The sequence below is a fragment of the Rhopalosiphum maidis genome, chromosome 1 (assembly GCF_003676215.2).
Source record: "Rhopalosiphum maidis isolate BTI-1 chromosome 1, ASM367621v3, whole genome shotgun sequence".
NCBI lineage: Eukaryota > Metazoa > Arthropoda > Insecta > Hemiptera > Aphididae > Rhopalosiphum > Rhopalosiphum maidis.
The window spans coordinates 43,167,768-43,192,363 of NC_040877.1; the positions used below are offsets into that span (position 1 = coordinate 43,167,768).

Sequence of the window (24,596 nt, forward strand, 5' to 3'; positions counted from 1 at the left end):
AGTCTAATTATATTATACAATTGTACCACAAATCATAACATTTTAGTTACATGATTTGAAATTAAATTTAATCTTATATTTATTTAAATTTGTATTTTATCTAATATGCATATTGCATAATTATGTCAACGAGTCAAATAAATAAAATTAAGCCTATTTAAAAAATGTATGTATTGTATTACATTATTTTTCCATTATAATATTGATATTGAGTAGCAAAAACATAATTTTTAATTATTGATAATAAAAATATATTTAAAACATTTTGGCTTTTGTGAACACAAAAAAAGAATATTTCATTGGTATATTTATATTTAAGTATTAGTAGTATTAAACTGTTGTAAAATCCCAGTGGCTTTTCTATATATAGTTATATGATCTAAATACTGTTGAATGGTGTCCAACGGTTGAAAAATATCGTTCATACGATTCTGAAACAATCATTAAATAATAATATGTATAGCAATAGCTAATAATAATAAAAAACTGATAAATTCAAATTTTAAGATATGTTAACTTTAAAATATATAAATGTTAAATTATATTCATAATATTGTAATTACTGAGACCATTCTTTAAATTTGGTAATTTATTTCAAAATCAAATTATATAGATTATAAGTTCCGCTTTTTAATAATTATATAATTAAAAAATAATAACAAACATTTAACATTATTTATAGCCTATAGGTATAAATCATACAATATACAACATTTGTAACTTGTTTTTATTAATGTAGAAGTAGTATTTAATTTTAACCCTTCATCTCAATTTGGTAATATTTATATTCTTGTGTTGTTTCTGGTCTTAAATGATTGATAGATAAGGCAAAATAATTATCAAACTATTCATTCAGAAAATAAAGAAGTATTACATTATTTTGAATAATTAATTAGGTACAATTTATAATTTGTGTTTTATTAATGCTATATCTTCTAGATTGAATTATAACTAAATTTACTTAAAATAACCTGAACTATTGAAAGTAAGAAAATTATTTTAAAATGGAATTCAAATGTATACAAATTAGTTTTTTATAATAAAGATTAACTATATTTTGATTACAATAAATTTACATAACTCTGAAAATAGGTAGTATTTTACTTACTTGAAAATAATGTGGAGGGATATTTGATACACAAGATCCTAAAAATCCTTGAAGAAATTCTCGTAACATATCCCAACATAAACCAAATACAACACAAGGCCTATATTCTGCCTGAAATAAAAATTAAATACTAATAAATTAAACCATGGCAAATATTACACATAAAACCATTCAAAAATTAATTATACCTAAGACTTAAATTTTATTTTAATTATATTATAGATATAAAATCTATATATTTACAATAAAACCTAAATAAACACTAAATATATTTATACAAATTTATTAAATATTGCATGAAATTATATAATTTTTTTATATTATTATGATAACTATGAGTTATGTGTTATGAAACAAAATATATTATTTATTACCTCCACTATAATGCCTTTAACATTGTGATTAATATTTATCGCACCAATTTTAATAACAAAATCATTTAGCTCAAATCTTGGACCTCTAATCTCAACTTTAGATTTTTTAGAGGGATACACAGACGACATCTTCAACAACAGCAAATCAAATAAGGCATCTGCAACTACAGGAACAGTTTTTCCAGTACCATTATCGAGAATTGCAAACACTGATGCTGGCTGTTCCGAATTATGAAATACATGTAATGTTCGTTGAACACCTAGACGTAAATTTTGTCTTAATTAATTTTTACCAAAATTAATATTATTTTGTTAAAACTCACCTAATTGAGGTATAGAGGCATATGTCTCGCAGTCAACAAGAAACGTACCACATTGTTTGGCACCAAGGGCATTTACTCTTTTTGTAAGAAATTCAATTATCTGAGCGCCTGTGCGATTTTCTTTCATTGGAAACTGTTGTATACTAAAAAATTTCCAAATAGATACAAACACATACTAGCAGTTATTCTTAATTTCAAAATACAAAAAATAAACATCTAAGATACTAACATTGTAACGCCCATGTTAAGATTTGAAAACTATAAACTTCAAATGGTAAAAAAACGTATCACATGATACAATAACAAAACTGGAACACAATTGCTTTTTTTTAATATTTGGGTATTTTTTGGTACTAATTATTACTTATTAGAACACAGAAGTTATTTAACATTCGTTTACAATAAAAAGTCGTTACTTATGGGCTATCGCTGAAGTCGCTTGTAAGAGGACAGCGAAGACTTAATAATTTCAAATTTTAATGAATACTCTCAGAATTATGTCGATTATGGTCGGTTTTCTGTTTTTACACGTTCTAACGTATGAATAACAATTGAATCTAATTACCAATTAACGTACCTATGTAAGCTATGTAATATTGTAATATTATGTATATTGTATGATAAGATATTAAAAAGTTTGTTGATTATTCTTATCAATTTCGCAACAATAAATTTATATTACAGCGCCATCTACAAGTCTGTAGTTATGAGTTATGGATTCAATAATATTCTAGATGGCTCACCAGTTACCAAATTTTCCCACAAATTAACTATAATCATAACATACCTAATGGCTAATACAAAGTATAAGCACAGTGCACAGAAAAAATTAATAGTATTATAATAAGGTTTATGCCTACTAATTATAATATTACATAATATATATGTGCCTAATAATTACAAATTTACAATATTATTTCAACGTATTTCAATTTTAAAATTACAATCTCATGACGTTTTTTATATGAACACATAACAACGGATATGCATTTTAACGGATAAACATGATATAGCTGTATAACATACAAGTCAGTGTACATACATCGATGCACCTAGGGATTTGTAGGTACTAGTATTTTACATTTTATTAATACATACTAATGTGATTAACAGGACGTCATACCCGCATGTGTTGTCTCTGTCTTACGAACGGAAGACTTAGTAAATTTGCATTCAACAGATTCAATTTTATGCTGTTAGCTTTAATATTAGAGTCGATTTACCTATGATCAAACTTAAAGGTAATAATATTATTTAGGCTTTTATTGATATTTTAATTTTTAAGCGAGTTACGAGCATAAAAAACAGCATGCAATTGAATCTGATGAACGCAAATTTCCTATGTCTTACGTTCGTAAGACTGAGACAACACGTGCGGGTATGATGTTGTATACTTTACAGTTTATACAGATTTGTAAAATAGTCGTGTCTTGTTTCTTGTGGTATACCGTACACAAGGGTCGATTTAAGGCATTGTGGCGAACTATGCGGCCACATATAGCGCAAATTTGTATCGAATATTTATTTTGTTTTTTTATGTAATAAACTTACATGATTTTTAATTTATTTTTACCATTTCAACATTTTGAACGGTATATTTGGATTTTGTATTCATATATTTTGAGTAGAGTAATTTTTATTTAAAAAAAAAAAAAATTAATTTTGTCTAAAGTATATAATAATATAAAGCCAATGAAGTTAGGAAAGTAATGTGGACATTAACGTAATTTATTTTACTATTAATAATGTGGTTAATTGATATAATTTTTGCTTAAAACATTGCATTTATTAATTATTATATTATTCGTTTTAATATTTAATTATTATAATAATATATGTATATTTATACCATATTGATATTATTAACCGCGATGTAGAGAAGATCTTCTCTACATGACTACGACGTGTTATTAATTTTTGAACATGAATTAAGATTTATCTTGTTCGTGCTTTTGAGTTAATACCAGTAAAACCACCTTACCGAAAATCAGTATATTTAGATTCATAGTAAAAATATCCATTAAATAATATATTACAATTAATTTATATAATATTATATAAAAATTTCATTACGTATATTAAAATTTATAGTATGCTTAAAAGTTTTATATCCCACGAATAATATATTTGAATTAAAACAAAATAATTAATATCGTTATTCATTATATTAATTTTTCTAAATTTGTCTAAATTAGAACTAAAATGTCTATAAAAATTAATTGTGCTTGTATATTTTTTTAAATATTTTGACTCCAGTATGAAGTATTTATGAAAAATACATTTTCAAATCTTAGCTATAGAAATTGAAGATTTTATAAATGTTTTATTACAAGATATTTGTAATTGGTAAATGTTAGTGATTTAACAAATTTTTAAACAAATGCATATAAAAAATTTGTTCCTATGTATTTTTAATATTAAAGGAATAACTTATGTGGAATCTCGTATTAAATTTTCAAATTTTTAATTTTATTGATCAAGCAAAAAAGTTTTATTGATATTTAAAATTAAATTAACTAAAATAGTCGAAAATTTCCCATTTCGGATATTCGTTTTTAGATTATAACAAGATAAAGAATTAATTTTGTTAAATACTGGTCTGGCGTAAAATTTCCCGCTTTTCTTATTTTATTTTTGTTGTTCCCGATTTTTAAGATTTTTTTAATTTTTGATCTTTTAAAATACCAATTAGATTAAATTTTCTACACCCAACTAATTGTTTAAAAACTATGTTATGACTGGTCTACATAAAATATGCTTATCCGCTCGTCCATATAGACGCCTGCAGGTCTAATTTTCTTTCTATTCTAGTTCTGTTTCTGCTTCGAGTGAACGTTTTCATCTCTTTTTCGTCTTAAAACATTTACAAGAAAAACCATTGGCCAAGAAAAACTTGGCAACATGGCTATTTTACATATTAAAAAAACTTTTAAAATTAATTTTGATACTATTATTGATCAGTTTGATGTAGATTGAATAGGAAGAGGTAGAAAATTTTAATTGTTATTAGTAGGTATAAATGTATAATCATTACCTAATCATAATTAATTGTTTAGTTTAACATCATATTTACATTTATTATGATTGATATATATATAATAACTATACATTATAACATTAGGTAAATGTATATTATATATAGTATTTATAACGTTATGACATATGATCTTCGGAAACAAATAAGTAAAAATCAAGTAATAGGTAGAATATAGAAATTCAGAATGTTTTTATTAAATAAACTATCATCTTATCAAGCTTTTTCCATCATATAATTTAATTTTACATGCTACAATAAAAATTTAGCTCAGATAATATTATTACGTTATGCTTTCCAGTTTCCACTGATTAAGTATATTTAGTCTCTAAGTATCTTTAACTATACGATATATCGATATAAAATAAAATTTGCCCCCCACCATTAAAATTGCCCAAGTTACGCCCATGCACTCGCCTATAAATATTTAGTTGCAGTACTGAATATGAATATATGATTTAAATTTGTAAACATTTCAATAATCAAGCACTTATTTTGTTTAATAATTTAAATATTTTTATTAATGTAAACAGGGATCTTAGGTATATAAGAAAGTCAAAACCATTCTGGAAACTATCGAACTAGTTCACACCATTCTAAATGTTCTAAATGATTATCAATACATAAAAAAAAAACAATAAAAATATTTGGCCTGGAATAAAAAATCTTTTTGTACAGGTATTATTGGAGTCAAATATATTTTTTGGCTATATTTAAGAGTATTTTTAGATAATTTTTAGAAAATTTAAATCCGGGTTTAATGGGCAATAAATATGAAAATAAGTTGGTACAATTGTTTTGTAATTACTTTTAAGTTAGCAAAAACGCAGTTGTTTATGAAATTATGCATCTATATCACTATCAATATAGTATATACATATTTTTGATGTATTAAATTTTTCAATGCCTTCTTAAAGTAGCAATATTTGTTAATTATTCCTGTGAAGTTGAATTACGTATATTATATTCATTTGAGCTTACCTATGTTTTCAGATGATTGCACAGAAATATTGAATAGATATAATAATATACAACGTTTAAAAATATCAGGATATTTTAATACTCACATTGATAGTTGATAGGTCGTTTCACTAAATCTATAATAGATAATCATTTGTTTTGGAAAATCACATTTTCAGTTTAACAATATAGAAAAAATTTGGTAAGAAAAATTAGAACTTACATTGTCTTATTTATACTTAATAATAATATGGTTTAGTTATTAATTCTTCTGGTTTTTTATAGTCATTGTTAATAGGAACTTTTTTTTATCGAAGTGGTATTTTTTTGATAAATTTTTAATGATTTTTAAAAACAATAAAATGTTTTGCCTATAGTCAATAGTTCACATTATGTATTATAAAATTATACCTCATAATTTAAAAATTATGGCTTAGGTACATGATTTTATCATTTTCCCTTTCCCCACATCTACATTTTAACAATAGTTATATAATGAACTTCAGATGGAAATAATTTTAAACTTTCAACCTCTCATTTAATTAGTTTTATATGTATTACTATAATAACTATCGCATACACCGTCACATATAATATCGTATTGTATACATCGTATTTAAATATGCTATTCGTTCAGTAAAAAAATTATCAAAAAACAAAACAATAAATGTCTCAAACTAATTTATTACTATAGTTACATGTCTTAAATACAATGTCATGTCATCATTGAAAATTAAAATTCTATATTACAATTAACTCATGAATAAAATGAACTTTTTAGATTTTTTAAATTATGACAAAAATATTATATTAATTTAATAATTAAAAAATAATAAAATAGATTATTTATTTTTCTTAGATATATATAAAAAAAAAAAAACTTAACTGATATACTATATGATAAAAAAAAAGTAAACTCTAGAAAACAACTAATAAATACACGTGTGCGTATTAATAATTAATATGACTAAATATAATATTGAATAAATTATAACAGAAAACTATAGGACAGAAGTGGGAAGTAAACGTGCGCACTCAATATTAAATAAATTATTAAAATAAAGATTATTATCATAATACAAAATATCTCATTGCCATAATATGTTATATTTAGGTATGCCATATTAGACAGTGAATGTATTTAAGACAATTTAAATAAGTAGACAAATAAATGATACATTTAAAAACGTTATCAAGTTATCTATATAGTCGTCAATCGATGAGTCCTAGAATTCTCATCACTCATACACATCAGTCATTTTTTTAATAGGTAGGTAACTATTAAACCTAATTTCTACTGACTAAACTTATTATGTAATAGTAATTTGTATTTTAAAAACACACCAATAAAGGTTCTATATTGTCCAGTTGAGACTCGAACAAGTCGGTGACATTTTTTTTCGGCTTCAAACTCAAACAAATTCACTATGCGTTTGGTAGAAAATAATACAAAGTACCTAATTAGTGATGAGAATACTAGAATCGTTATTCGTTTAAATTGTTTTTTTTTTTAAGGACAAACCAAATAATAAATATCATAGTTATTAGAGCTATTCGTAAACTCTCATTATTATACAAAATATGATTAATTGCAAATATACTCTTCCTTTTTGTACCTACAAATTTCGCAAGCAACATTACAACACCAAATGAATTTACATTTACACTTCTCTTCTACGTCCCTTAATCTAATTTGAAATCCTCTATGACAACATAGATGTCTACAGCCATCTAATCCTTGACATACACGATCGTAGGTACCCATTATGCTCAATCTATATTAAAACAATATTTAATTAATATAACTGTACTGGCTGTACGCCTGTACTTTTGTACGTTTAAAATAAAAACTACTCACGATTCATTACGTTCACAATAATCTGGAGATGTATCTAAGTATACTAGTTCCGTTTTATTTGGTGTTTTTCTGTCTATTCTGATTGGTCGTAGTTTTTTAATTTTCTTTCTTTTCTTTTCACCAAGTCGAACATGTGAAGCACCTTCATATCTTACCATCAATGAATCCCCAATATCCCGAAACGATGAAAGTTTCATCCAGCAGATACGTACACTACATGAACCCGACATACCATGACATTTGCATACTTTTTGCATACTAGAGCGAATAATCTAGAAAATTAAATAAAGTCTTAATAATTAATTATTATAATATTCAAATTTTTTTATTTTATATGTTGTTGTTAATGTTAGGGTGTATGTATACATAAATATTTACTCTTAAACTATGAAAAAAAAATCCATAATCTAAATGTTCATAAAAATAACATTAGTATTTTTTTAATAGATAATTTGGAAACTTGGAATTAAAAACCTATCTTAGTATCTTACATATGTGATTTGAATACGTGTGATAAAGTTATGAATGTTTTTATAAATAATAAGAATAATTGATAATATTGTTTTAATGTTTAATTATAAGTTAGTAATTTAATGTTGAACATAATATTAAATATTTAAATACAAAATAATACTATAAAAATTTCAATGAAAATAAATGTTAGGTGAGTGGGAACCGTTCAACTGTTAATTAGGTATTTAGGTGTTGAGTGTGCCACTATTATGGGTGTATTAAATTTTAAAGAATACCTTGTATTCAATTTTCAAATCTTAGGTATAAAAACATAAATTTTTATGAATTTTTACTACAAAATAATTTCAGATATTTTGACAAATTTTGTAAAAATTCTAACTTGAAATGCTTATGAAAAGCATTATGACTATAGATTTTTAATGTTTTTTAATTGAGAAATTAAGAACTTATGAGAAGCTTTGTATTCAATTTTAAACATTTCTAACCAACAAATACTAGAAATCACTTTCATTTTTTATAATCAAAGGATTTTATCAATTTCTTATTGTGTACACAAAAAAAATCAAATAAAAATAAAACATACATCATTGTAATATCAATATATTCATTGCTCCACTCAGAATCTAAAACTGTAGATAAATTTACAATTTAGCAATGAAATCATCATAATACTTGCTTAAGTAGCAAGACTTTTTCATTAAAAATTGTTCATAAATAATATTATGATATTTGTAGTATACAATTAGTTTTCTAAAATTATTTTATAATATTTTAACATAATAATCTTTGCTTGTTCTATAGAAAAAACTTTATTTTTCTCTTTTATAATCTGTACATTTATATTTTGTTTTTACGTATAATCAGTAAATGTAATGACATATATTAAATTATTTACTAATAACATAGCTATTCTTTCGTTATTTGTTAATGTAAAGCCATTTGGAGCTGCAGTGCAGAACCACCCCAAAAATTGTTGTAATAAAAATATTATGGTAGTATACATTTATAGTTATCTATTATACGTACATGTAACAGATTTAAAAATTGGCTATTTTGAATATTTTGGAAATTTTTTTAATCAATTTTTAAGTTTTTTATTTTCGGTATTAAAATAAAAAATGTGTACTAAAAATGTAATGCAATTGCCTATGAATTATATTTAAAAGAAATTTTATAAAAATATTGATTAGAAAAAAGGTGATTTCATTATTTCGTTTGACAGATCTCAGTGGGACACTCTGTATACTAATATATTGCACAATAAGAATTTTATAAAAAACTGCAATAGGTAATATTATTTGCAAAAACTAAAATAAACTTTACAGAAAAAAACATTTAAAATGTATTTTTGAGAATTTCTATTATAAAGTAAAAAAATATTTCATAATTTTATTTACCCTTCGACCAGCTTCATTATTATGTACGTTCATTAGCCCTTGAACACTATCGACGTCTTCTATGGAATCGACAAAATCACGACTAAACTTTTCACCGAAACGTATATCCTATAAAAATAAAAGTTTAATTTTCAATTCATCTATTGTTCATGATAAAGCTCGGTATAATAACCTCTGAACATCCTCCCCATTGCCAATTCTTTTTAGCTTGTTTTCTTTGAATTTTATTGTCACAACTACATTCGTTCAGTTCACCTCTTGAGCATGCTTTTGTAATGGCATATGCTACTCCGGCTGATGTTATAGCGTTCACGTATGCTTTTTCTCTACTTTCTAAATGTTTGTTATGGTAAACATTAGCATTGTATGTTAAAAAGGGCACAAACAAATAATTGTTGTTTAAACATATTTTTATGGATTCAGTTGAACTTACTATATGACAATACGTTGCCAAACACAGACGTATTATTTGAATATGTTGTACAATTCCACCTCTGTGTAGTAAATTGATGTTGGCATTCCTCAATAGCCATTTTTGTTCCACTGCTCACAACCTACATGCAAAATATAAAAAATAACTATTTTTCAAATTCTTTTTTTCTTGTGTAGAACACTTACTTACACTCATAATTTTTTCTCCGAGATCACAGAGTTGTTGTTGTCTACTTCTCAAAAATGGATATCGGTAACAATTTTCTTTATGACTAAGCAATGGGTTAAATTCTCTTGGTGGGTAATTTTGTAGTCCCAAATACCTATAAGAATTGTGTTAGAAAAATGTAAATAATATTTTAAATACATGATGTTTTACGCACGTATATATTATTATTGCCTTTTACCATAAAGATATGTTTTCAAAGTTATATAATTAAAATGTGTTTTTAATAAATATATTTATAATACAAATAAACGAGAGTAAAATTATAGTAAATGTTATACCATATTAAGATAATACTTTCAGATTGTTGCAAAATATATTCATTTACGAAATACATAAAAAAAACACCTTACGAATATTAATAAATTCTTCTTCTTGCTAAGAATCAAAATGTAATTTTTAATTTTTCTAAAAATATTTTACCAATTTATTTACCTATATCTATTCACTATTGAGTATTCACAATAAAATATATATGAATTTATTTAGACCGACATACCGTATAAATGTATTACATGTTATAAATCAGGTTTAGACTATATATTACAATTAAAAGATGTTGAGTAAAACAACTTGTGTATACCTATATAAAAACAGCTATACAACTTAATCTTTAATATTATTCCATTCTATAATATTTTTTCCTTGAATATTTAAACATGAAAAAAAAATGATCATATAACCAAACGGTTTTTTTTCTTTTAATTCTATCGAATAACATTCGAAATAACTTATGGGTGTTATAATTACTGACAATAAATACTTTTATTTAGCTGTCGCTATTTAATTTAATACTTTAAAACAAAAAACACCTAAACGCAGGGGGCGTGATCTATCTGAGTCAAATTATTAAAGTAACCTAGTAATTATTAAGCCGAAACAGGGCCACTGAACTGGCGGCAAAAAATCACAAAGTGTAGGTATATAAAACATAACTGACAACTTTTCTATTGAAATTTTATTACATTTTTTTTATGCCCAAGGCAACTAATAAGACGATCTATTATAATATAGGTGTATTATATATCTGCAGTATTTAGTATTTTTTATGATGAGTATTAGCTATAATTTATAAGATATGTATTCTACATTAATTATGAACGACACTATGTAGTATAATTTAATAACAACTTATGAATTAGTAGGATTAATATGATGTGTATAATGAAGTATAACTTATATTTAATATCTAATAAAATAACTATATGAATAATATATTATATTCATTTAAAATAATTTTAGTTTTAGTCTAAAAAATAAAAATTCTTATTTCAGCATCCTGGTAATTATTTTGTAAGGAAATTACAAACATATTATTATTTTATAATTATTCATGAGGTACATGATTATATAAATAAATAATATAATAACTTATAAACGAAAAGTGGATTGGTTGTTTGAAAATATATATATTGTGCATCTATTTACGTATTAATATTTATTTAAAAAAATAATGATATTCGTGTTGAAAACATGCACTTTTTCGCGTTCTTACACGCATAATGTAGGTACCCTGCAGGTAATTCTTTTCATTCTGTTGGATATATTTAAAAAGGGATAAACATATTAATTTGCCACTTGTAAAAACTCAAGTTTGAATGACATAAGCCGTCTAATAAACCTTATACTAATTAGTCCCCTAAAATCAGTGAAATCACCCCTACGCTAGATTTCCAAGTACCTCTAGTAGCGTTCTTTCAACAAGGGTTATTATTCGTACATAACGCATGTACGTCCTTATTAGACCTGCATATTGTTATTCTAGAACAGGCACATATTGTTATGTTATGGTTGCCTAGTAACCCCTTGAATTCAGAAGACAAGGCTCCGCCTTTTTGGTTTCCTTTATCTGTCAATCACCGGCCATTTTGGCCCCCCGATGACATTCAACTGAGAAATAAAATCCAAAATCTGTGAATTTTACCTCATCTTTACAAAGTAGGTATAATTTATGACTGGTAGGTTTAATATAGATATCAGCTTAGATAAATAAATCCAATGCATATGTATAGATACTAAAGTATGAATATACTTAATTTATAAACTATTAGCAATTAAGTATTTATGAATTTAGTTAAACCATAAATATTTTGAACCCTGAGTAAAGTAATGATTAGCATAAATTGTATGCTACGATAATTCTTACTATTTTTTTTCTTTAAACACTTTTTTTAGTAAAGAATATTAAAAATACATTTCTTGCTCTGCTCAAAATGACAGAATCCAAAAGATTTTTATAATGACACTGGAAAATTGAAAATTGTTTAAGTAAAATAAGATTTCTAAACTAAAAAAACCTTTAAAACATTTGGAAGACAATATTTCATACTAATTCAATGTCACAAATTCACAATACATCTCTATTCTGCATTGAAATCATATGGAATGACACTTAGTATCAACCCAAATATTCTAAATTTTTGTTATTTAATTATTTTAAATGGGAAAAAAATAAAATTGAAATAATAAATCAACATGAACATTAATTAAATTAGTTGTAACTCGCCATTATATAGGTATTTACACAAGTAGGTTATTATAATTTATAAAATTGTATATAATTTTTCGTATTTAGTTAAAATAAAATTGCGTCTAAGTAGTAAAGAATGTTAGAGTATAGAGTTAGTTTTATAATATACAATATACATAAAACATTATGTATAATAATACAAATATATTTGTAGTTTTGTAATTTTTTTTTTTTTTATGCCATTGTACTTGTCTAAATTCCAACGGTCAAATCATAATTCATCCATAATGCTCTCATTTTCATCAACATGCTCATAAAAAAAAAAAAAAAAAATAGGATGATGGTAATATAACATGACAGCTGGAAGGTAACATGAGAGTTTTCGAAACCTATTTAAGGCTCGCGGTACATGGGTTTTGTAGTTTCTTCCACCTTGCTTCACCCAAATAACATTGGTGTGCATTGCATATTATATACCTACATATTATAGTACAGACAATTAACCGGATATCTGAGCAACTTATATATTTTTTTTAAATTAATACCATTTTTATTTTACTAATTTATTTAAATACACACAAATAGTACACAAGTATATCAGCATTAGAAGGTAAAAAACGTATAATTGACAATTTATTTGCAAACATTTTTGTACGGACAATGTGAAAAAACTTTAGAATAAAGATTTATTATCTAATACTGACAAATGTTAAAATACAATACAGAATGTTTTTACTAAAACAAAATTTAAACATACTGAACTATTTATCCTAAAATGTATGTTTGCTACAGATAAATTATTTTAATAGTATAATAACTTAAAGAAATAAACAAATATATATATTGTAAATGTATAATATATGTATATGTTCACGCACTATGAATTTTGTAATAATTAATTATATAAATAATTATAATAAAAAATTATTAAATTTATATAATTTTCTTTAAACAGATTATGAATATTATGAATTTTTTTTAATTATTCAATTAATTTGCATATCATATTTAAGAGTTTTCTAATTTTTTACAATAAACCAAGTAAATCTATTTATATGGTAATTTAAAATGGCAATTTTATAAACACGGATATTAATTACCTAATAAATAGATCATAGATATAATCACAACTAATTTCAGCAATTTAATTTAGAACTAAAACTAGTTTTTTATTTTAACTATACAATTTTATTCTCAATTATTATATTTAATCGCAATATTATTATAATATTAAATACGAAATACTACATATTATCAATAACCATAATTAAATATATAAATATAAAATTTCTATATTACTTTATAATAATATAAAATAAATGACGAATAATAAATGCAAAATGAACATATTAAATACCTAGATATTTTTTATTTAATGGAACATTAAATTCTAAATTGTTGAGTAGGTATTTTTCTTGTTAGTAGTAGATACATTGCGATTATACAAATAATTGTTAAAAATAATAATAATAATAATGTTATAAAATATAAATTATAAATATAATAATAATAATATTTATAAAACAATATTAAGTCATTTTTCATTTCTGATTGAAGAATATTTTATTTAGAAATTGAAGTAATATACAACTTATTTAATTAAGCTCCCTTTAAACAATTTAGAACTGTACAAGATTTGTTAATTTTACCAGTAAAGATCTAAATCAGTTATATACAAAATAAATATTGAAGAACGTAAAAGAATTCACTGTTTACTCGGATTCTATATCATAAACATGTGGCGGTATTTGTGATCGTAAAAGAACATATACACACATTAAACAGAAGTCAATAATATAAAAGCCATACAAAGCTTATAGTATATTATGTATAAGTAAATATGAAAACCGGAAATGTTTTTTTTTACGATTCCTTGATTAATATGAAACGTTGATACTTACATGTGATACATTTTAAAGTTGAATTAAATTTTTCTTACTAAACATAAGCTATAGAATAGAGAATATATTTTTTCTCCATTCTTATGAAGCATTTTAGACGTAAAACTTTCATATTTAAGGCAGTATCCGTAATTTTTTTGTAAGCTATAACTTTTAAGTTGTAAAGTTGATAAGTAGTTGAAAAATAATAATTAAGTGTAGCTATACTATTACATAATAAAACAATGGTTAATACTTGTAGCTTTATTAGTTATTATTAAAATAACCTAGCTATATAATATTATAATGATGTTTGAGACTGATCATTTCCAGACACAAACGTATTAGTATACAACACTAGTTTACACTTATTTATTTATTTATATTTTTATTTTATATTGATTCGAAATATCTAAATTTTGTTTTAATCACATTACACTATTAGGTACTGATATTGTTTTTTCTGCCATTTTAGTAGATAATAAACAATATATTAAATTATGACCGAAATTTATAATTGTCTTCATTAGTCTTTATTTTAATGCATGCAAATTTACAATAATAATATATTACAATATTTATAAATTCAGTTTATATATTTTAAATTCTTTAAGATATTGAATGATATAGAAACAACTAACAAATAATAACCCTAATAAAAATAATTAAAAATGGTTTTATGATTGGTTCTGTTAAGTATATAAGTGTATTGAATATTATATAGATACTCGTGAGTCGTGGTATAACAATTACTTACTTGAAAATAGAAACCGAGTAAAATATCATAATAAGGTTTTGTCTTGTATTTATACTCGCCCTGAGGATGACAAGATACATTTTTAGTTATGTTTCTGTCATTAAATTTATTTTTTATTCGTAGTTTTTAGTAATTGGGAATTATTTATATATTTTCTAAATCTCCTTGGTTTTTTTTTGTTTTAGTATTAGAAGTGTTCTGACTTCAGTACATATAAATATATAATTAATATTTGTCATGTATTTATTATATATATATATATAATTACATAATATACAGCGTGACCAATGGGACAGGGATAATGCCCGTTTCAGGACTTAATATAAACTATTATTTATATTTATTAATTATTCTGTACCATTTTTCGTGCTGTATTTTGTAGTTAATTCAGTATTTATATTACTAGAAAGATGTCCTAAGTAAACGCCAAGACCACATTAAATACTTAGTATAGACTCTATACTATAGAGTTTGTAATATAGTATTCAGGATTAACTCGACAAAGATGTACCTACGTATTTTTAAGTCTATATAAAAGGTTTATAATGGAAGGACTTTTTGCAACCTTCATTAAAAGGTACTGAACAAAAGAAAGGCTACTTAGTAATGTTGATTTAAAGTATCATTAAATATTTATCGACTTTAAGTAAACAGTAATTTTTTTTATGTTTATATCTTAGTGGTTTAAATGTTATAATAAAGTTCAGTGTAGGTTATGTGTAATATGTCAATAAATGTATTGGCATCATGATTTAAAAGTACTTATGTACTTATATATAAAACAATTCTTACAATTTAACATAGTTAATATGTTTTTTGCTTTTAAATTGTTAGTAAAATGTATTAAATATGTTTATATAATTATGATAAAAGAAAACATTAATACTTTCATAGCTATGTATATAAGTAAAAGTATGTTTATAACGTATAATATATAGCTATATTATACAAATTTTTCGTAAATCTAGTTGTCTATTTACTAAAATGTATTAGTTCTCGACAGGATTTATTTCAAAATTTATTAGTTTCTGCGTGAAACACGTTCGCATCGTAAACATTATATTGTGCTTGTGCAATAGATATGATCCCCGCGTATATAATATTTATGTATATATATATATATAGTATTATTATGCGCGTGTGCTGTTTGAATGCGCCCGGTGGACGGCGGCAGCTAGTGCGATAATGACTATTATTATTATTATTATTATTTTATTATTATTTGTGTGTGTGTATGTATATATATATATAGTATGTGGATGATATAAAATTTAAACGGCCATGGCGGGGCAAGAGGCAGCACAAAAAAAGGGGACGACGGGGAAACTTAATTTCACCGGCAAAACTCTGGAAATCGTCTCATTTTATAGTTTTCGCAACCTATAAATTTTATATCCCCCCCTTCCTAACTCCCACTGCCACCGCCTCCGACATCGAACCCCGGAACGCGAAAAAAAAACGAATACAAGACCGTGCAGCTGCATATTATGCGCGTCCGTACACTGCCACGAGACCCCCTCCCCACACCGCCGCCACAGCCGTTCGTATCTTTATTGAAAACAGAAAACGGCACCCCCAGAAAAATGCGTCCCTCTCACTCGTAAACGGCTTTTGTACTTTATGATCGACACATAAAAACGACTTTATTACCACTGGCCTCCCCTCTTTATCCCGAAACGCGCGCGGCCCGAAACTTTCGTTTATAAACGGCAAATCCGTAAAAACCCCGCGTGACGTCCGGTGGCGGTAACTCGCGCGGCTGCACGTCTCTTTGCGCAACAATATAGATATAAACATTTACGCAGATATCTAGATTCAATCGTAGTGTTTTTTATACAACGTAGGTATAAACTTAAATTTTCTTGTTTCAACAAAGAATAAGCGTATCGTCATTTAAAATTTTTTTTTTTTTAATTTTAATAAATCAATAAGTAATTTATGCACAATTATAAAATGTAGATAATTGCAGGGTACCTCCTAATGGTAATATAATATTAGTAATGTGATTAACACAATATTACTTCGAATATTCAAATCTTTTAATTATAATAAATAATAATAATTAAAGAATATTATGTTAACTATATTTTACTATTTTAGTATAATCATCATAGGTACTTCCATATCTAAACAAAATACTTTTATAGTTTTAAAATTGAATTAAATCTAGTTTCTTTTTACCTAAGACACACAATAATTATTGATACACAATTTCAAAAGTGTCAAATTATAATTATTACCTATATATTACTCATTTTTGATAAGTTTATTACTATAATTTCATCTGTATAGTAATTTATGGTTCTCTTCACACAGTATACACGTTAAACATACTAAATATATCGTCAATAACCCAGTCAACTTTTTGTTTTAAATATTATTAAATTATTAAAATTAAAAACGTTAATACATATTTAAATTTTATCTGCATTTTTATGCCAAAATTATATTTACTTTTTACAAATTAGCACTATACTCGTATAGTTACGTAGTTACGTTATAATCACATATTATTAATTTAAAGGAAAAATTATATAACAGAACTTTGCTTAGTGCGTATGGTTAAAACCTTAAAACATTTAAATGTTTAAAAGTTATATGTCTTTTAAGTTCCATATGCTAGTGTCTAAGATAGTTTTTAATGATATAGCTGTTATAAAACTATGCGTTTGTATGTTAAGTTCGAGTATACGTATTTAATAATACACAGTAGGTATAATACGTGTCTATTAAATATAAATATATTTTAAATTTCAAACTACTATTGTACATTGCACCTACCTCAATTATATTATTATGTCAATATTACATATATTATCAGTTTAATTATAAATAATTATATAATTTCAAATACAATATTTTAATCGATATATTAATTTTATTAACAACGAATTTTACAAGTGCAAGATTATTTTGTTTAAATATGGTATAGGACCGGGCTTGTGTTACAACTAAACTCTAAAGTATAAATAAACTAGACAAAAAATATCATGTGTGCGTATAAAATATAACTGGAGGCATATAATATGATTTTAACACTCTTATAGTTTTATCTTATACAAAGTAAAAATAATTGGTACTTACAAAAAACATAACCTACGCCGCTTATTTATTTTTATTTTTTATAAAAGGGATTAAAGAAAGCCATTTCCTTTAATAGCCAATGAAGGATAAAACGCATCACCTAACTTTTTGTGTATCGGTTTGGTTATTCATCCAGAAAATTAAAAATGTATTCATTGGTAAATTTTATGAACCGTACTAAACCATATGGCTTGGAGATGTCCACAGAATGTTTACTGGTTTTGAATATTAGACTGGTTTTTATTTAACCAGTCTTAAATACTGTTTAATTTTTAGGATTTTTATTAATTTTACATAAATGTTTTTTTGTTTACGTTCGATAGAATAAAAGTAGTAAAATATAATATTTACTAACATTTCAATTAAAGTGAATTAACTGAAATATTTGTAAGACCTTTAATTTAAACTGAATTAAGTGTAATCATAAACTCTCATGAATTAATACTTCACTAGATAATCTTATATTTCTGGATGTAAAAATTCAGATAATAGTAATTAAAAATACTAGCTACTACATATTACTCGGGTAAACGAAGAATAAAAATTAAAATATTTGAAAATGTTCATAGATTAAAAAAATAAATATTTCTATAGTTTGTTGAATTCAAATTTAAAAATAAATATAATTGTCATTATTCAAATATTGATAAAAAAATTGTATCTGTATAGTATATAGATACTTAATAATACTTTAAATCAAAAATGATTAAAATTCAATAGATTGGTGTTAAAATGCACATTTAAATTAAATATAAATTAATCTAAATTTGTTATAAATTATACAAATATCAAGATATAAGTATGAAGTTTTTAAGTAAAATGAGAAAATTCTAATTATGCATCAGTATAATAAAATACATATACACTCTTAAGTTTATCAAATTGTTCCAGTATGAAAAGACAATAAAAAGTTAGGATAGCTGTGGTCTATTTACGGTAAATAATTTATTCAATCAAACAATTCACAATATTTATAATTATATAAATCATTCATTTTCTTTTAAGTAATTATGTAGTAATAAAATATAATTAATATTAATTTTAATTTTTGTGATATTTAAATTAATTAAATAAATAAACTTAAACTAAATAGATAAACTACCTATTTGTTATATTTGCATTTATGATAGCAATATTAATTTGTATTTATTTCGTTATTAATTCGTTATTAACCTAACCTGCGTTATTCATCGCTTTTATGATTTTTAGTTCGGTAATAATTATAATCATAAATAAGAAATATTCTCTATTTCTTTATACACAAACTTAAATTTAAATTTGTATAAAATACAAGTTTATGTTTATTATTATTAAATCGTTTCTAATATTTCTATTTTTGATTTCGCATCGAAGTCCATTTACTGGTTTAAAATATATTTTTTTGACATAATTTAAATTGTTATATATAAAAAAAAATATAGCATTTAATTTAACCGATTTTAAATTCAAATGAAATATGTATACAGTTTTTAAATGTTTGTTTCAGAAAATAAAAAATGCATGTGCGTGCATCATATTTATATGTTTAATATAAACTTAATGTATTTTAATAAAACATACCACCAATTTGCTCTTGAGACGTTGAAGAGAACAACAATCATAATGATCTGTCTTAATGTAAGCCACATATCCGTATCCGATTTATTTTTTCACAGTAATTATAGAAAAATTCTTTATTGAATTTTGATAGAAAAATTGTTTTTATGTCCACCAAACATGTAGATATCGCATAGTAATTGATTTTAAATAAATCATGGTTTAAAAATGAGTGATTGATTATTTGCGGTTCGTTTACAACAGAACGAGAACGAAGACGAAGTACAAAGCCAGACAATCTAAACCGACCACTTGGGGATGCTTCTGGCAACTGAAACCGAATCACTCGCGGCCATTCCCTTCAGTCAGCCCTCTGACGCTATATATATGTACCATGTTTAATAAACTGATTATATTCGTAACCGTATGATAGAAACTTTTTCTCGCACGACAACGACTTAACACCGCACCATGGATAAAAAAAATAATTTTCGTTATTTTAACATAATTTTAACTATCTATGACATGCACACTTCGCACTTCTTATATACCTATTTTATACATAGTCACTTCATACAGAAATATGCGCGTCGTTAATATATCGATACATAGCTCGGATAAACTATACAACCGATAATATATTTCCATACAAAATAAATGTATACAAATATATTATAAATTCTAAAAATGTGATTAAGAAAGTAATTGTTTTGATATACAGTAGGAGTTAGTTGAATGTATTGTACATCGTCATTGAGTAGGTCACTATAGTAATACCTTTATGTTAAATTTGAATTCAATGGTATATTATTCCACATAAAAAACGATTTGAGTGGAGATAGTCAGCCTATATTATTATTAAGTTGTTATCATATATTTAAAGATATTGCTATTATAGCAATATATAGTAATTTATTTTACCTTAAGTAAAACATTAGTAGGTATAAACTATAAATAAGTAATAACTTAAAATTAATCTAAATATTTTTAAAATTCCGTAATACTTAAATTAACTTATATTGAAATGCGTATATTACTGTGCCATACTAAATTGGCTGTTTAATTATTTTTTATTTTGAAAACTACACAATTTAAAATTTGGTAAAATAAATAATAATCAAAATCCAATTGTATATTAACTATTCAATATTGGAAAATGTTTTTTCTATAATCCAATCTTATTAAATTTTACCTTAAAATATATAACAAATGTACCCATTATGTTATAGGTATATAAAAATAATAAAAATTGTGTAAAAAATAATAATATATGAAATGACGTAAATGGTAAATTAATTAAATTATTAATCTGTTGTTTTTATTACATAATTTTTTTGTCTATTTATTGTTTTAAAAATGATGCTGGATAGTGTTTAAAAATTCGTTATTAAACAAATAAACTATAATTATTACAATTAAATGTATTCAAATTCACAATGCATTAAAGTTATTTGAACCCGAAAGCCGGTGGCGGGGGTAAAATATTTATTATTATATAACAGTATGTATATAATTAAAGTACTTAGTATATTTACAAATATAGTAATTAAAATAAAATACTTAAAGACTATTTACAGTTTACTTGCTTGATCGAATACAGAGAAACCTGTATAGTAGAATATTAATTTTTTTTATAATTTGTTGAAGTAAATTCATTTAAAATTGTTTCCGACAAATTAAAAATGTATCCTTCAGTTCACCCATGAAAAATTAAGACATTGTCAGTTTAACTGTATTAATCATACTATCGTATTTATAGATTATAATATGTTATATAAATAATAAAAAAAAAAATGGGAAAGTAGATAACCGCTCTGCTATACAATAGTTATCGAGTAGATTTTTTCATTGAACAGTGATTGACATTGATTCAAATCTTGTAATGTAAGTGTTAAATTTGAATTTAATTCTAAAATTGATGTTCACACACATAATGTCAAAAGGATGTTGGGGGTCCTCTAAATAGCGCAATAAGAAACATATCTAGAGGTATTTCTACGTCAACATCTAGACAGTTATTTTGTTGAATTCATGTGGCGTCAAAAGTACGATAATCAATTTGTAGGCATTTTAAGTTACATGCAGACTGAGCATTTTCCTCCCCGAGTTAATTATTAATTTCTAATTTTGAATTTTGTTCCTAGTTTTTATAATAGTTTTAAAATTTTTAATTTATTTTCTTAAATTACGCCGCGTAAAGAAAGGTATTTAGTTGTGACTCGCGATAATCGATAAGTACCTATGGCTGTAAACAATAATTGAATTAATAAAATGTATTCTCTTACTATAATATTATTTATCTCAATATATAATATATTTTTGAGAAAAATACTGTTTACAATTTTTATACAACTTTGTATTTAAATAATGAATAATAATGTTATTTATTTTGTGATAATTCAAAAACATTATTTGTGGGAATTTTACTAATAACTACACGCAATAATATTTTCAAAATATATAGATTAATTTTAAGATAATTATTATTACCTATTTATGCTATAAACCTTGATTTACGGGAATGTGGTATTGACTCTACAGTTAATAACAATAATATAATATGGTACATAAATTTAATAAAATATATATAATATTATTATAAATTATAGTAATATAATAAATGCAATATTTTCATGAAAAATGGCACGATAACGCATAAGAAATCCAGTTGTTGTCCAATCTCAGAGTGATTTTTATCGAAATGGAATTAGCGATTTTAAAATCAGGAAAAATATAATTTGTTATTGTTTTGCATATACAATTAATCATGATGTCAATAAACATCGCTAGAAATATTTTCAAAAAATGTCTAAAAGATTACCGAATATTTTATTCACTTTACAAAATAAATAGTAATAAATAAAATATAAACTATAAATTTACTATGAATAAATTATATGAATTTATTTATTATAGATTCCATTAGCTCTTGATTAATGGTTAACCACCGATCATTCGCATGCCATAGCGGTAGTCGAGAAAGCTAAAAAAGACATGTATAATCGAATGAAAATATCAACAAATAAACCATTGAATTTACTGCCTTATAGTAAATGAGCTTCCTTAAAATGGTTCAAACTACATATTGCTGAAGAAAGTACTAAACGTATACACTTCAAAACTATAGAAAATTAGGTATTCCCCAAAACCCAATTCTTTAGCAGTTTGGCTGAATTGACAATTAAAGATGAATAGCCACTTTACAAAATTGAACTGTTTTTACAATACGTTAATAAATTGATTTCAGACAAACAGATGACTGGATAATGATTTTTTACACTTGAAAAATAATTAAAATATTTAACTGTAGCACATACTTGGTATTATGATGGTAATTTTTCGTTGATTCCAGAAAACATTTTGCAGTTACATGTTTTTCGAGTGAAAAAATTGTATGAATTTGTTACTACAATTAATTGTTTTCTCAAAAAAAAAATTATAGTACTTACATAATACTAATAGAAAAGTTTTCAACGTAATTTTAAAGGAATGTGACAAACGAGAATTTCAGTACGTATATAATAAGATACAAGAGGTGGATTACAAGCAAAATATAAAATGGATAAAAAATAAAGTCATTTTTTTCCTACGTTAGATGGGTTGGCAATGTTAGAATTTTTACCAATAAATAAAGTTTACAACTGAATGAATGGTTTGTAATGTTTGTATAGAATAAGCTATAGATATGCTCGATGACTTTGACTTTAGAAATATAGAACGTTTTTGAAGTATGAGGATTACGAATTACAATAAACTGGCAAAACTGCCAAAATTCTACCTACTAACAATATTTGCGAGAGATCAAACAACCCTTTGATGTATCTTATCATCAGACACGCGCATCCAAACGTTTGGAAGTTAATTTCTAAAATGTATGATAAGTTAGGAGTAGAAAGAGCTAAAATAGTGTTGCAAGAATTAGGTGAAGGGTTTCCATCACTAAAAAAACGGAAGTTTGGTAACACCGATGAACGTTTACAAAACTTATACTCTTGAGTGGTAGATAATGAAATATCATTATAAAAAATTTTAAATTAATATTGAACATATTGTTTTCATAAACGAAATAAATATTATAACAATTTATTAGTTTTAAATTATGTTATATCTTCCATGATTGATTTTTTACATTATTAACAAAAAAAAAAGTTAAATCGGTTTTTTCCTTTTAGTAATTTTGTGGTTAAACTTTTTTCGACCCTCCACATAATAACCATGTATTGGATAATTGTATGGATATAAGATAGCTTAGGCGCAATGTCCAATTTAATCAATAAACTGATTGAATTGAATTTTCCAACGAAGTCATAAGTACTTCACCAATTTAGATTAAAAATTAGAAAATAATACTAGCTAGATAATATCGTTTGTGGTATAGGCAGTTAGATAAGGTAGGCAATGTATTTTCTATGTTTTCATATTTATTTTGACAAAAATAACTTGTCCCATTTCGAGTCCCAAACACTAGGAGGGACACACTTATACACAAGTAGTACCTATGCACTGATTTGCCCAATAAATAACCCCGTGAAAAAATAGCCACGGAAATAATAACCCTATAATAAAAATTATTGTGTTTCTGCCTAATTATAAATGTGTAATACAATTTCAATAATATAATTATTTTAAACAAATAGTCAATTTTTCAATCAATAATTCCTTTCTGTGATTATGTGTATCTGG

At 24.4% G+C, this 24,596-nt stretch overlaps 2 protein-coding genes across 2 annotated transcripts; both read right to left on the bottom strand.

Annotated features, from left to right (window-relative positions):
• Positions 1-207: 207 nt before the first annotated feature.
• Positions 208-2,396, bottom strand: LOC113548633 (mediator of RNA polymerase II transcription subunit 20). The gene is made up of 5 exons (XM_026949606.1): positions 2,035-2,396; positions 1,806-1,948; positions 1,483-1,742; positions 1,109-1,219; positions 208-431 (listed from the first exon to the last, which is right to left on the bottom strand). The coding sequence occupies exons 1-5, from the start codon at positions 2,046-2,048 to the stop codon at positions 315-317; spliced, it is 645 nt and encodes a 214-aa protein (XP_026805407.1). The 5' UTR covers positions 2,049-2,396; the 3' UTR covers positions 208-314.
• Positions 2,397-6,732: 4,336 nt separating this feature from the next.
• LOC113549508 (protein Wnt-1-like) lies at positions 6,733-20,230 on the bottom strand. The gene is made up of 7 exons (XM_026950843.1): positions 19,938-20,230; positions 10,151-10,283; positions 9,962-10,082; positions 9,701-9,861; positions 9,529-9,636; positions 7,658-7,929; positions 6,733-7,574 (listed from the first exon to the last, which is right to left on the bottom strand). Exons 1-7 carry the CDS (start codon positions 20,003-20,005, stop codon positions 7,385-7,387), a joined length of 1,053 nt encoding a protein of 350 aa, XP_026806644.1. The 5' UTR covers positions 20,006-20,230; the 3' UTR covers positions 6,733-7,384.
• Between the last annotated feature and the right edge of the window lie 4,366 nt (positions 20,231-24,596).